At 44.8% G+C, this 14,645-nt stretch overlaps 2 protein-coding genes across 2 annotated transcripts in view; both read right to left on the minus strand.

Moving 5' to 3' along the window:
• The window catches only part of Nfu1 (NFU1 iron-sulfur cluster scaffold), a 65,661-nt gene that overhangs the window by 30,632 nt on the left and 20,384 nt on the right, over positions 1–14,645 (minus strand). The gene's annotated exons all lie outside the window — the stretch shown is intronic.
• Positions 2,147–14,645, minus strand: part of Aak1 (AP2 associated kinase 1) — a 161,277-nt gene continuing 148,778 nt past the window's right edge. Inside the window, 1 exon segment of the mRNA XM_059258123.1 lies at positions 2,147–4,010. Coding sequence (XP_059114106.1) covers positions 2,866–4,010 — 1,145 coding nt within the window. The 3' untranslated portion in view covers positions 2,147–2,865.

Below are 14,645 nucleotides of genomic sequence, written 5' to 3' on the forward strand. Positions count from 1 at the left end.
TCACAAACTGCTACATAAGAAAAAAAAAACCAATCTGCATGTGGTCACATTCATTCCTGATTCAAAGATGGTAGACAGACTTTCCACTCAGTAGATAAAAAAAGGCCTGAAAGCCCCACACTTCACAAATGATTTAACTATATAAAATAAAGAGTCCATGATTTTACTCTAATTTGAATTAAATGAATTAAAACCTTGTGAATTAAAGTGACGGATTAGATGGAGTGATACAGTAATCAAAGTTAGAACAGTTTGTAGCACTGTTATGGAGCTCGTTGACCTTGCATTCTGAAATTTCTATTCAAGAAATGGGTCCTTGTATGTTGAGATCCTGGACTCAAGCTGTCCTTCTGCCTCAGTCTTCTAAGTAGCTGAGACTACAGGTATACGCTGCAACCTGGCAAGAGCTTGTGACATCAAGTGAGAATTCTGTCCGAACATTTCCATCCTTTTTGCACATGCCTTGGAGGACTTCACCTGACAACAAGCATGGGAAGTTTGGTTGCAAAGTTCCATGTACATTAGCCAAACTACTCATTTAACAGAAAAACCAGTTTGTATCCACTAGTATACAAAAAATTCAAAAATAATAACTATGAGAAAGCAAATTCCTAGAGAGAATAGTTAGCCTTTACTGAAGTGAAAGGCAGGTTTCTGATGGAGTGGAGCCCTCATATGGCAACCACTGATGGGGGAGGAGGGGCACGCGTTTACATACTGCCTTTTATTTAAACAGGTGGAGAATACCAAAAAGAAAAGTACTGAAAAATAGCTCCCTTTCTCCCTCTTAAGATAGGCTTTCACTCACTGGTTGGCTTGGAACTTGCTATGTAGACAAGGCTGGCCTCAAACTCATAGAGATCCACCTGTCTCTGCTTCACAAGTTCTGGAGTCAAGGTGCCTATCACCATACCAGGCCAAAAGTAACCATTCTTACGTTACTGTCAAGAGTCCTGGGTTTTATTATTTATTTTTGTGTGTGCCAAGGACAGAACCCGGGGCATGGTGCATGCAAAGCATGTATTCTTCCACTCAGTTATGCACCCAAACCCTGACTTGCAAATTTAAAGAACATCACAACTAATTGATTGCAAGTGCAGTCTGGCATTTAAGTTTCATTACTGGATAAATTTTCAGTAATTCTTTTATTTTTTGGGACAGTGTCTCATATAGTCTAGGCTGGCCTTGAACCCTTTCTTCCTGTACCTCCTAAGTGCCCTGCTTACAGGAGTGTGCTAGCACGCCTGGCTTCTAGTAATCTTTCTATCACTAATGTAGCTTGATGCACAACTCTCCAAACTTTCCCAAGCAAGTGGAGGAACTGTATGCTAGAAGCTGTAAGCGTGCACCCTGAGTTTGGTGCAGACTCTTTCCATTAAACTCAACTTCCTCAACAGAAACCTCCCCATGGAGTCGTGAGGTTTTCTTTTTGTTTTGTTTTGTTTTGTTTAAGGCACTAAAAATGAAGGCTATGAAAACACTAGAAATGAGTCAGTGCTTTCCAGAAATAAAAACACACTTGTGAAAACCCAGCCAGTCACCTGTCTGTTCTACTTTACCATCTGAACGGAACAGATAATTTACAGATCTGCAAGGACAGCTGACCAGCTTTTTCATTTCCAACCTACTTCTAGGTTTCAGGTTTGTATCCACTCAAGAGTTAACAGAGGTGTATGGGTAAGAGTTTGAGGGAAAAAACAGGCAAACCTGGCTTGTGGCTTAGGCTCCTGATTAATGAATTTCATTTCATACAATGGAACCCTGGAAGGAGTCCCAGCGACTGAAACGCTAAAGATGCTCTTCCCTTATTGCTAGGGGAAAACAGAAGGACCAGTGACTTTTTTGGGTTGGAGGAGATATGGTAGCCTGGAATTCAGTAGTAAACCCAGGCTAGTCTCTAACTTGTGGTAAACCTCTGTTTCAGCTTTCCAAGAGCTTGTATTATAGACATGAACTACCATGTCCAGTTTTGAAATTTTGATTTTTTTAAAACTAGGTAAATGGAATTTTAAAAACTCACTCTGAAACCTCAGTTCCAACAGGATTGCCCCATACAGTCCAACAACTTCAATTTTACCATGAGAAAAAAAATCAAGTCAGGTCAACAGGCAAACACAAGAAAATGATTTGACAACAGAGGTAGGCATGGTGGTTTCCCTCGGAGGAAAAAGGTTGCTTGTATGCATGCACACGCATGTATCCATACTAGTCTAAAAAGGAGACTATGGGAGGGCACAGTGAGCTTTTCCCACCTGTGTGCTCTTTTACATGACAGAGAATCTGACCCACACCATGCACCCAGACACTTGTGCACAGGGCCAGCTTGACTCATACAGACTCAGTGACAGATCCCAGAATCCTCTGAGAGCTGCTGGCTCCACAGGAATGAATGATGAGAGGCTGAAGGATTAACTTCTTCAGATGTGCAGGAGACTGATATTGCTCTTTTTATCGGGAAATCTCTCTGTTCCAAGAGTTCTGTAGAGTCCTGGAGGGATTCATTCTGACTCTTGGGTTCAAGTGACTCCCAACAGGAGCTGCAGGCATTCCAAGCTGTGGTGCAATACAGCCCCTGTGAACTGGGGGTAAAATATTCCTGGATTAAAAAGGGTTCTGGGCAGAAAAGAATCAGAGTTCTGGGTGCAGGTGGAAGGCGCCCAGAAATGAGCATAAACAAAAGCAGAAAGTGTAACGTAAAGAGCTTGGGCCGAGTCTCACAGCAGCTCCACTAGTTGCCTTGAAGTGATTCTGCTCTGAGGCAGTGACTGCAGGGTCACAGCGGATAGTCCCTGAAAGGCCAGCCAGGAGTGGTGTGGTGGGTGCTGGTGGGGTGGGTGGAGGCAGGCCTCGGGCTGCTCTCTGCTCCTAGGGTTTCTGTTTGCCTGCCTTTGAAGGAAAGGGCGCTAAAGCAAAAGGATCAGCGGCGGCGGCAGCAGCGGCGGCGGGCAGCTCTGTAGTCCTGGAGGACAGAGATGTGACAGACACAGAGCCAGCTAGCAGCTGCTTATTGCTTTGTGAGACAATCTTGTAGGCAGCGATGGGCTGCGCTTCTGGACTTGGCTCATCTTCTGGACTATAGTGTCGGGAATATTTGGATAAAGCCTGGGGGCGGAATGGCTTGCCAGCCACCGGCCCAGAAAAGGCTTCTTTCTGGGGCTGCAGTCCTCTGTTTCTGTCACTAGGATGACTCCCGGATTCCATGGGAGATCCCCTCGGAGAGCTGCTGTCAAAATGGTCTGCCACCTGGACAGTGTGGGAGGGGAGAGCGGCCTGCTGAGCAAAGCCAGTCATAGGGTACTGTGCCTGGGCAGGGGTGTACACGGCTCTATCGCGGCCTGGAAGCAGGGGCCCTTCACCAGGCTGACCGAGGCCGGCCTGCGTCGGCAAATCCTGTGAGGAGCCCTGCACGGCCAGTAACTCCTCCACGCTCCTCTTCTTGGTAAAAGGAGCTCTGGAGAACACATCCATCTCCTCTGTCTGAGAAGGAGCTACACTGCCCTTGGAGACAAAAGGGGCTTTGGAGAAAATGTCCATGTCATGTGCTGGAACCAGCGAGCTCCTGAAGGGTGCTGTGGCAAAGACATCCGGCTCTCCGAGACCATCTGAGGCCTGCTGGTTGATTGGTAAGAACTGGCTCTTTTTCCCGCCTTGTTCCCCCTTTTCTGGCTCAGCAGACACTCCAGACTCGGAGAACAGAGTGGCTTCTCCCAGCTTCCCCTGGGGTGGCCTGCAGCTCTCCTCCTCCTCTTCAGACTCCAGAAGGAGAGGCCGAGATCCGCTGCAGTCCAACATGTCCCCCTCCAGGTCGGTGCCCTCCTCCTCGCTGCTATGGAAGGAGCTATTGCTGGAAGGGCCCTCTCGGGCCAGGGAATCAGACTCTAAGGTGTTCTGGGCCTTTGTTCCAGGAACTCTGCAGGAATCTGGATAGAGGGCGAGGCCTTTGGCACCCACGGGTTCTTTAAAGTGCTCTACAGTAATTACAGGACAAGGACTGGGCTCTCTCTGGAGACCTAGAAAAGCATAAAATTTAGAATTAATGTGGAGGCTGGGTTAGAGTTTTTGGGAACATTTAATGGTCAACCGAGGCAGATACATTGTGGAACCAAATGATAGATGTTGAAAATGGAAAAACAAAAAAATAAGAAGTCAAGCAAGGTAAATGCACACAGACTGAAGACACAACCACCATCTCACACTTTGGATCATGATAGACACAAATGAGCAGGAAAGGTGAAAATGTTAGGCACACGGACACTCAGGGCAACTAGGCAACACTCCTACTTGGAGGCCAGGCACAGACACCCGCTCTACCCGGCTCAGTGCCAAATGGAAACAAGCTCAGTCACTCCTCTCTACACACACCAGACAGCCAGTCTGGGGCTATGGAGAACCACTGCCCGGGGATGAACTTAACTCGGCATCTGGCATGTGCTCCACGTGTGGAAAGACAGACCCTCTGACAAGCAGAGTTCGGCTGTCAGTAAATGCATGCTTACTTCCTGACACAGCGCAGCAGTACTCACAGAGCACTTGGTGCCTGATGCAAATATGGAGGGTACTTTCTGAGTCATGTCAGATGACATCAAGTTGGCTGGAGTGGCCCTAGAATTTTGTTTTTAGTGTCTCAAGTTAGCAAAGATCTCTGTTTAATGAATCCGCCATTAAGTTCTTTAAGCAGAAATACTAGCAAACTCCAATGTACTAGCACAGTGGTGATGTAGGTAGAGGTGCCTCTGGGTGCTCTGGCATTTAAAATCAAATAGACAATTATCAGAATGCAATAGAGCTTACCTTCCAAGAAATATTAGCAGGTTAGAAGTATGTCATTGGGCACATGTTAGCAAGAGGGTAGGAAAAAGGCATATGTAACTAAGCAAGAAGAAGCCAGAGAAAGGGTGGGTGGGGGGGGGGGGGTGAGGGACAAAATAGATTTCATTATGGGCTCAAAAAAGACATACCACCAGAATGTCCCAACCCACCAGGATACTAACTTTTGGCCAGTCCCTCCCGACCTGGGCCCTCTCCCTCTGATGAATACCTTACCAGACAGGAATTTCTGCCATACATTGCCCTCTACTATCATTCCTGCTTGAACTAAGCACACAGCACAGAGGAGGAGGCTATGAAGCTGGTTTATTAGAAACCAGTCACTTAGTGAGAATTTATACTGTCGAGAACACACAGGGGGGCTGAGCGTTTTATTAAAGACACCATACAAAACTACTGTTTTCTGAATCCTGTAACTGATTTTAAAGCAGTGTTTCACTTTAATCAGCTGACAATGGTAATTTTCAGGAAGCTTTCCCCCCTCGCTTTTATTTCCTTTTCTAATAGTGTGAACATATGAATTCTACTCAAAATTTAGGGTGAATCCTGGTTGGGACAGTGTGGCTTTTTAAATGCTATTTGAAGAATGGGAGTTTGAAGAGAATCCATGTTTCCTCACACTGGAACTCTCCTGCATGCAGTTAAGTGTTGATACAGAATCCAGCAGTGGATGAAGACCACCTGCTCCCTCACAGTGGCTATGGATACAACCCTAATTTCTCAGGAAAGAGAACTGATATTAGATTTATCTCAGAGATGCCCAGGTGACAACTTCTGTGAGAGAACTACAGTGAAGGGTGAGGGGAACCACTAACTTTCAAAATAAAACTCACCAAGAAATGTAAGAGGCTCCTGAGAGTCCACAAGCTATTGCCTCGTATATGTCAGGCAGTCTACAGCCTCATTTGACAAAGTTAAGGTGCACTTCCTCCCCTTCCCAAAACTACCTGAATGTTGTTGCTTCTCCACTGGCTAGGCAGCAGAGCAAAGCATCCTTTAGCACAGAGAGATAGAAGGTAAGTAAGTCAAGCAGTGACTGCTCCTGGTATTGTACGGACTGATTTGATAATGGCACTGCTTTCACTGTACTCAAGTGATTTGAAGGAACAGAAACTGGATTAATTTAAACCAAGTCATGTACAGACTGCAAAAGGCATCTGTCTACCTAGAGACCCAGGGCCTGATGCCTTCAATGCTAGATTACATTCTGAGAGCTATGAGGTAGCAAGGCAAGAACTCCCTCATCTACAATGGGACAAGAAGAACATGCCTGCCCCATGCAAACTACTTCTGTCAAGTAGCAGGCTTTGAGTCAAGAACCCAGGAGAAAATCGTCCAACTCAGGATATCTTCGAATTTTGAACTGAATAGTGAGGTTTTAAAACACCAACAGCTTTAAAAAGCTCAGAATTGGCTGGGTGTGATGGTTCATGCCTTTAATCCCAACACTCAGAACGTCAAGGCAGATGGATCTCTGTGAGTTCAAGGCCAGCCTGATCGACATAGTGAGTTCCAGGCCAGCCAAGGATATACAGTGAAAACTTATTTAAAAAAAAAAAAAAAGTTTGGAGTCATAAAACACCACAGCATCAAGTTTGAAGGGAAAACCAGTCTCTCATTGTTCAAAAGAAGGCTCACAGCTATTTCCTCCACCTCATTGTGAATCTTCTTAAGACTGGAAGAGTGCATCTGACGGGGCTTTCCTGAAAAGTCCGTCTCCCAAACTTTCTTGGAGGTGCAGTGTAACTAAGGCAGAGTGACCAGGCCTAGCACTTTGACAGCCAAAGAAATACTAGAGAATATGGAAACCCTAGATGACTACATGACTCTAGGGAGTCCTGATGGTGGTATCACAGGAAACAAGAGTTCAGAGGAGACTCATAAAAACCTTACTAGCAGTTAAAGGTCTTGCCGTTGCTCACTTTAGTGTGTGAATGTGCTCTTACAAGTATTTTTAGGGTAAACAGCCCTTGCAGTGGAAACGGCCTTGAGCCAATAGCAGACTACCTCTGAAGCAGCCTACCTCCTAGGAATCCACCCAACTTACCCTCATGCCATGGTTGAGTTCTTTGGTTATCAATGACAGCCACACAGCAGATACCTTGTAACCAAAGAACTAAAACACAAAACAAAAACAAACAAACAAACAAAAAACCCTCTAGCTTGTTCTCCTAGCCTAGGACCTACCCTCAGTGTATACAAGGCTTTTTTGTTAATCACAAGGCATTCCCTTATTCCCTCAAACTGGGTCATGTCTCTTTTTGTTTTCAAAACTTCTAGAAATAACTCCATCTGGCTCCATTTTGAGGCTGTAAATTACACAGATTTCAGTAGAACTCACAAACCCTGGAGAGTTATCTTCACCATCCCCTGCACTATCCCATAGATCAAAGTGTGGCATTTTTGGGGATGACTGACCCCAGAAATGCTCTGATTGACAGTGAGGTCATCAGACTTCTCTCTAAAGAAGCAAAATCTAAGATTAAAAAAAGGTTATTACTGTGTATGCATACACAAGCATGTGCTACAGTGTTCAAGTAGAGGTCCCAGGACACAAGTCAGTCCTCCCCTTCCACCCCACAGGCTCTAACCCAGGCTATCAGGCTTGGCACAGGCACTTTTGCCCAGAGTCATTTGGCTGGCCCTAAATCTGAAATTTAAATTTCAAGCTGGATACTCTTTAGTGTAGTATGTCAGAATTGTACTTGTCTCTACACTATAGCTGAAATAATAGTGTCAGGGAACATCAATGACAAAATCTTGCCAGTCTGAAGCAATGGCTTGGGTATTTCCTACACCCAGAGACTGAAGCACCTCAATGAGGTGTGTGGCATCAGGTGAAATTTGGTGTCTCAGAACCATACCCAGGAAGCATAAACTCAGTAGCCTGTAGTTCCCATACCCTTTGGTGTTTATCATGAACTTTAGCATTTGGCTCTCCCTTATGTTAGGCAGTAGCAGGAAAGCCCACAGCTGGATGCCAGAAGTAATTAAAGAGAGCCATTTCTCACTGAACATAAACATATTCTTGCCATCCTAGTGTTTAATTCAATTGGCCTGGGTGTATTAAAGACTAAATTAGAGGAGATCAGCTGCAAATTGGTGCCGTTTTATCACTTAAGTATGGTCCTGGCTAATGTGTGTTTTCAGGTTTCTCATTCTTGACCATAAGGGTCGTCATAACTCACTAAACCTAGGCACAACTCACAGGTATCCACTAAATATACTTCCTCAGGACCTCTTGCACAGGTGTGCACTCACTACACCTTCCTCAGGACCTCTTGCACAGGTGTGCACTCACTGAACCTTCCTCAGGACCTCTTGCACAGATGTGCACTCACTGATCCTTCCTCAGGACCTCTTGCACAGATGTGCACTCACTGACCCTCCCTCAGGACCTCTTGCACAGGTGTGCACTCACTGACCCTTCCTCAGGACTTCTTGCACAGGTGTGCACTCACTGACCCTTCCTCAGGACCTCTTGCACAGGTGTGCACTCACTGATCCTTCCTCAGGACCTCTTGCACAGATGTGCACTCACTGATCCTTCCTCAGGACCTCTTGCACAGGTGTGCACTCACTGACCCTTCCTCAGGACCTCTTGCACAGGTGTGCACTCACTACACCTTCCTCATGACATCTTGCACAGGTGTGCACTCACTGACCCTTCCTCAGGACCTCTTGCACAGGTGTGCACTCACTACACCTTCCTCAGGACTTCTTGCTCAGGTGTGCACTCACTGAACCTTCCTCAAGACATCTTGCACAGTTGCCCACACTTTTCTTGTCCACTGGTATTTGCAGCCACTGAATAATGTGCTCAAGTCCTTCTGGAGTAACATAACAGCTACCTTAAACTATTTATACATCTAAACATCATGCACTCGTTTGAACAGATAAAAGCTTTATTCCTCTGTATGTTTACATAAGAAATTTGTTTACAGACTTATTTATACAATACTTGCAAAGCAGTGTTCATTTTTCACATTTTACTGCACAAGATAGCTTCATTACATCATTTTGCTTTGCTTCCCTGGGGAAGACAAGTTAAAGACCTAAGGTAAGAATCCATCCAGGTGACAAAGGCATGTACAACAAGGCAGAAGAGAATACCCACAGACGTGAATTCAGGACACTGCATCAAAGTGAGAACCAAGGAAGGCCTTCCCTTCTAGCAACTGTCACCCTTCGGGAACTCTGCATGAGTTAACATTACTCAAGCAGCCTCCAGGCCTCCTCCCTCCCACTTAGTGAAAGGAAACCCAGGAGAAAGTACATAGGATATCTTGTTACAGATTGAAATGGAGGCCATCTGGGATTCATTCAGTTCACAAAAGCCAAGCACATCCAACTTGGGGAACATTATCATTGTGGAACGGAAAGGTCTAATTTTTGCACTGGTAAAATTGGTCTCTAGAGAGGGATATAAATTAGCTTGCACTATCTGAAGTGTTTCACTAAACACTCCACTCTAAACATTCTGTCAGGCAGCCTCTGATTTGCTTAACTCTGTTCTGGGTGATGCTGTCATTCACATCCCCAAACTCCATGTCAGTGGCAACAGAATGCAGTCATCTTGCAGACCAGGAAGGGTAAAGATGCTTGATGCCAGAGGAACCTTGTCACAGGAGACATTAACTTGACCCAAGGTGTCTCCAGCATCATGTGTTCACTGAGCACAGACCGCCATCCCCATCGCAAAGGTCTCCTCATTCCCAGGGCACTGCTGAAGACAAAACTACCCTGGCCTGGGGGAAGACTATGTTGGTTTGAATCAAAACAAACACTCATCAGGAAATGAGAATTGCAAATCACAAAAATATCACATCTTAAGAAAAACAGATTCCCTTTTGGGTTTGTTTTCTTCCAATTATTAGAAATCCAAGTTCTAGAATTCCAATCTGACCAGCAGGAGCCAAGTTCAAGGTGAAATGCCTACGAGCTGAGTGACAACCTCTGTCAGAGGGGTTTAAAACCTGCATCTTTAAGTTTCCTAAAGACCAGAGGACTGCAAACCTCCCCTGTCTCAGTGCTGGGGAAATCTCTGTCAGTTATGAAGTCTTCTCTAGGAAGTGCCTGTGGAGTTTCAAAGTCTTCATCTTATCAGAATGGTTCTGCGTTTTGGAATACTCAGTGTTACTCAGAGGCAGAGGTGTCAGAGAAAAAAACATAAGAAGACTTGTGGATGCTGTGAGTGAGGCTACTGAGAAAACACAGCCATATTCTTGCTACCTTATCTGGAGATGTTATGTCTAAGGACAAGAGTTTAAGAACGACTCAGCTGACACTGGCCTGCTTTGCTAGGATTAGCATTCACTTCCCAAGCAAAATCAGATGCTTCCAGAGGGAACAATCAAACACAAGAAACACTTCTGATCTGTCTACTTCAGAAATCACTGTAACCATTACAAGACTACTTAGAAGTGACCACTTAAACCTCATCTCCTCTGAGGACCATATTTTTAGAAACTTTGGGAATTAAATTTGGTTATCTGGGGGAAATACCAATTTGTGATACTTTCTGGTACAGTAATTACTTCCACTCAGCAGAGAAAAGATCAAATAAAAAAATGTGTACATTGTATTTGGCCATATTTTAATGGCAAATCCCAGATTACACAGATTGCAATAATAGAAGTCTCTGGATTCTGTTTTACTGTAAAAGGTAAGGTTGTGTGTGCTTAATATTACAGAAGGAAAATCTATCTCCAAGCTTCCGATGATGTGGGCTTTTAGTCAGGTAACCAGCAAGTAGCAACAAGATTAATATTGCTCATTCTAATCCTCTGTTAGTAAATGCTGAAGAAAGCTGTAGGAATGGCAAGAGCATAGAAGTTACCTGAAGGACATCCAGATTATACGATCCTTCATAGTCCTTCTAAATACAACAGCATAACAATGCTACGCTTCTACTGTCTCACACATCCTCTATCCAAAAGCATCCTGTGTAAAAATCCAACATCAGTTCTGAGGCATAAAATGCCTGTTCAAGGTCATAAGCCAGGGTCTAGATGAGTTCCCAGAAGCCTGAGTTGCCCCGGCCCCTTTTCTCAACAGCCTGCCTTCATCAATCAGGTCCACACCAGTGAGATGAAAGAAATGGACTAGTAGACAGTCTCTGCAGGCCCTCATATAATTCAGTCTTGTTCTGTGCACCTCCAGTTACCACACATCATGCTCTTCTCAAGCCACTCCCTCAGCTAGGATGATGCAAAGGAGGCTGTGCTGGCCCAGGCACTAGAATGTATTTCTCCACAGAAAAGTAGCTCTGCCCGCCCAAGCTCTACTCCTGAAGGACCAGCCTAGGTCTCCTGTTGTTTTCTCACCCAGGCTTTACCATCTTCCCTGGCGACAGTCTGTTCATTTTCATTAGTGTCTCCATTAAGCCTTACTGAGCCAAATGACTACACAATAGATCTCAATATAATTCCGGGTGACACATGAAGAAGTGGTTTAGAGACACTTAACCTAATTTCTAGACTGTACTCTTCATAGCTGCAATTAAACTGAGAAAGTAGACATTTCATTATATTGCTAACATTTTCATGAGGAAAAAAACAAATATGAAAACACGGACCTAAAACATTAGCCTTATTTAAAAATAAACATTTCCTTCATTAGTTTATACATTCTTTCTATGTCCAGGAAAGAGGACATAACCATTTCCTGTCCACCAAGGGGTTAACCAAGTCCTGCTTTCCTGCAGCCCACTTGTGGAGAGCTCTTCGTGATATCTCCTCCTCCATCCTCGCTGCACACCGTGCCTCGCTCACCTGTGGAAACCATCTCTTCTAGCAGAGGCCTTTCCTCAGCTCCTTCGGGTTCAGCTGGCCCAGGAAGGATTTAAGTCAGAAGGCAGACTGAGTGTCCACTCCTGCTGCTGTCCCATTGCTGGAGACAACGGTGGCCCTCCAGAGGGCAGTGCTTGCAGGCTGCTGCTGCTGCTGCTGCTGCTGCTGCTGCTGCTGCTGCTGCTGGCTTCCCACCACTTAAAGTGCAAGTGTGAGCAAGGAACAAAGTAGTAGGAGAGAACGAGCAAGCAGATTTGGGATTTTACTCGTACAAATCTGACCAACTGAAGCGTTTCCCTTCCCACCCCGCAGGATGGCACTGCAGGAAGGGGCTCTGTGCCCACTCCTCTTCTAAAGGGTGATTTTACCAAAGTGCTCTCCACACACAGCAATGAAACACACCTTGGTGAGTAAGTACACAGAGGGTGACCGGGAGAGCATGTTGTAGGGCGAGGGCAGGGTCTTTATGGAAATCTATGAACGACAGTCTAAGGTTAGTGAAGAGCTACTCTTTGTTTGGTCTTTTCACTCTAGGAAGCCAAGGAAAGGCAGCTGCACATACTCCATCCGCTTCAGCCGTCTATTTCAACACCAGAGAGAAGGGAAGCAGCCACAGTCAAACTGGGCCCAGCACACTTATTTCTGATTATCTGAAAACAAACAACATGCTTGTTCTACAGAGACAAAGGCCTGCTGAAAGCTTAGAGCAAGACATACACTTTACTTAAAACAGTTCCATGGGTTACACTGTAGGACTGCTATGTGGTTATACAAGCGAAGAGATCAAAACCCTGTACAGACACCTGATGTCAGACTGGAAATGCCAAGTGGAAACAGAACTATTCAGCATCTTCATTTATACACAATTTACAATATTTGATTCAAAATAAAAAAATCACAAGAAAAATACATCTGTTTCTGCTACAATTCCTTCCCTTCCCCATCCACCCCCCATGAAAAGTCTTCTAGTAAAAGGTATCATGTTCCCACCACTGTCTTGTTTTGGTCTAATTCTGGGATCCCAGCTTGGGCCAGGTAACATGGAAGGATAGCAATGCTTGGTATTTATATCACATACGTATTTATTCAAGGATCTCAAGCATTTGCAGTCACGCCTCCAGATTTGAGAAATCACAATTCAATGGAAGCCAGAGAGCTAGACAAACTAGATAGCTGGGAAGGTTGCATGGGTGTAAGATCCCCTGGCTCAGTCTATTACCAAACAAGGTCCAAGTTAGCTGGCTAGAGCTGAGCCCAGTTTCTCTTCACAAACATATCCTATTAGTTTTGCCCTGTTTAAACTGCACACCTGTCTCCAGACTATTGCCTGGGGATAAGACCAGCCATAGCTGCCATAGCCTCATGATACTGCATCAGGATAAAAAGCAAGAATGGACACACATTCATCAGCATCTGGGAGACAGGCTATGTAGGACTGTCATGGGGCAATTCCTAGCAAGAATGAGACAAAGTGTCCACCATAAGCTCAATGACAGTCAAGCTTCTGTGAGTGGATTCCAGCAGAGGTGAAGCTCAGGGCAGCTAGCGCTTGAGTTAAGGTAATGCTATTGAAGATGGGGAATGAGAAAACACAGCAACTAACGAGAAGAGTCGGCCAAGGAACGGATCTGGAGGGTCAGAGATTTTTCTTTCCTTATCATTTCTATAGGAGAAGGCAAGGGGTAGGAGAAAGGGGCTTGAGGGCCCCTTATTTGCAGATTTAAAAAAAATCATTTTTCTCATAACTCCGTAATGAAAATGTGTATTACGGCATGAAGGTTACAGAACTGCGTCTGCTACTGGCTCACGGCTACAGGTCTATGAGCTGATCCACCAGCAGCAAAGACCTGGCTAGGTTGGGAAGACTGGACTCAGAGCTCCCACTGCTGTTTCTAGAGTGCCCACCTGGAAGTGGAAAGATAGGATTCAGTACAAAACACAGAGGGTTAGGGTTAGATGTGCAGAGCAAGCAAAGGAGAAAAAGAAAAACAAAGAAATCCAGAGAAGCAACATTTCACATTTAAAAAGTCTTACATGTTGATTTCTCAACATAGCCATTGACCAGCCACCACCTCCCACCAGAAGTTCACTCCATGCACACCACAGTAGTAGAGGCAGGACACTGCAGAGATACCAATGGTTCCAAACCAACTCATTTGCCTAAGAAGTTCTGGCTGTCTACTAGCCTACCAACAGCAAGCCATCTCCCTATAAAGTACAGATCAATTTCTGTTTTGGGGAGAATTAGTTATTAGGATACTGCAATAAGAACATGCTTTTAAAAATAAATAGGTGATGTGTTTTAGTGTTTTGTGCATGCTCAAATGATTCAATTCACCAAAGAGGAAAAGAATGATCCATAAAGTCTACTGACGTAGCAGACAGCAAAATACCACTGTTAGCTCTCTGGGAAGAACATCTATTACAGATTTTCTAATTATGATAAAAAATGTTCAACACTTCTGACATATACCTTCAGGCTTCTACCAACTAGAGAACACTTTCTTTTTGGCTTGACATTTCATAAAAACTAATTCTTCTCTAAATAAACCCTAAATCAATGAGGTTTTAAGCCACATAGATCAGCATCTCCACCTGCCTCTCATGTGGGTCCAGCCTACACTGACTGTCATCACCCAGTGTCCTTCACCAAATGGCGATGCTCCCACCCACCATGCAGGCTGGGACAGTGTTTTGATGAGAACCGATGTCAAGCTCTTTTCTTTCCTCCAGCCTCTCTCTTACCTTGTGTGTTTTTGGTTATCAGTACAGGAATAGGGTCAAACTCATCTTCTGCCACCTTTTCCGAGCCCTCAGCGGCACCGAAACCTGAGATGAGGTTACTATCTTCTGCAGCTTAATACAGAATGCAAGCACACAAGCAGAAACAACAGAAGAAGAGATTAGCCAAGGAGAGAACAGGAAAGAGGTGCCAAGCCTTCAACTATGAACAATCACTGTTCTGAAAGGTGAAAATACTTAGATTATTCTGAGTTGAAATAAAAGTAAAGCTGGAAAACACAGGTA

The sequence above is a fragment of the Peromyscus eremicus genome, chromosome 3 (genome assembly GCF_949786415.1).
Source record: "Peromyscus eremicus chromosome 3, PerEre_H2_v1, whole genome shotgun sequence".
Taxonomy (NCBI): Eukaryota; Metazoa; Chordata; class Mammalia; order Rodentia; family Cricetidae; genus Peromyscus; species Peromyscus eremicus.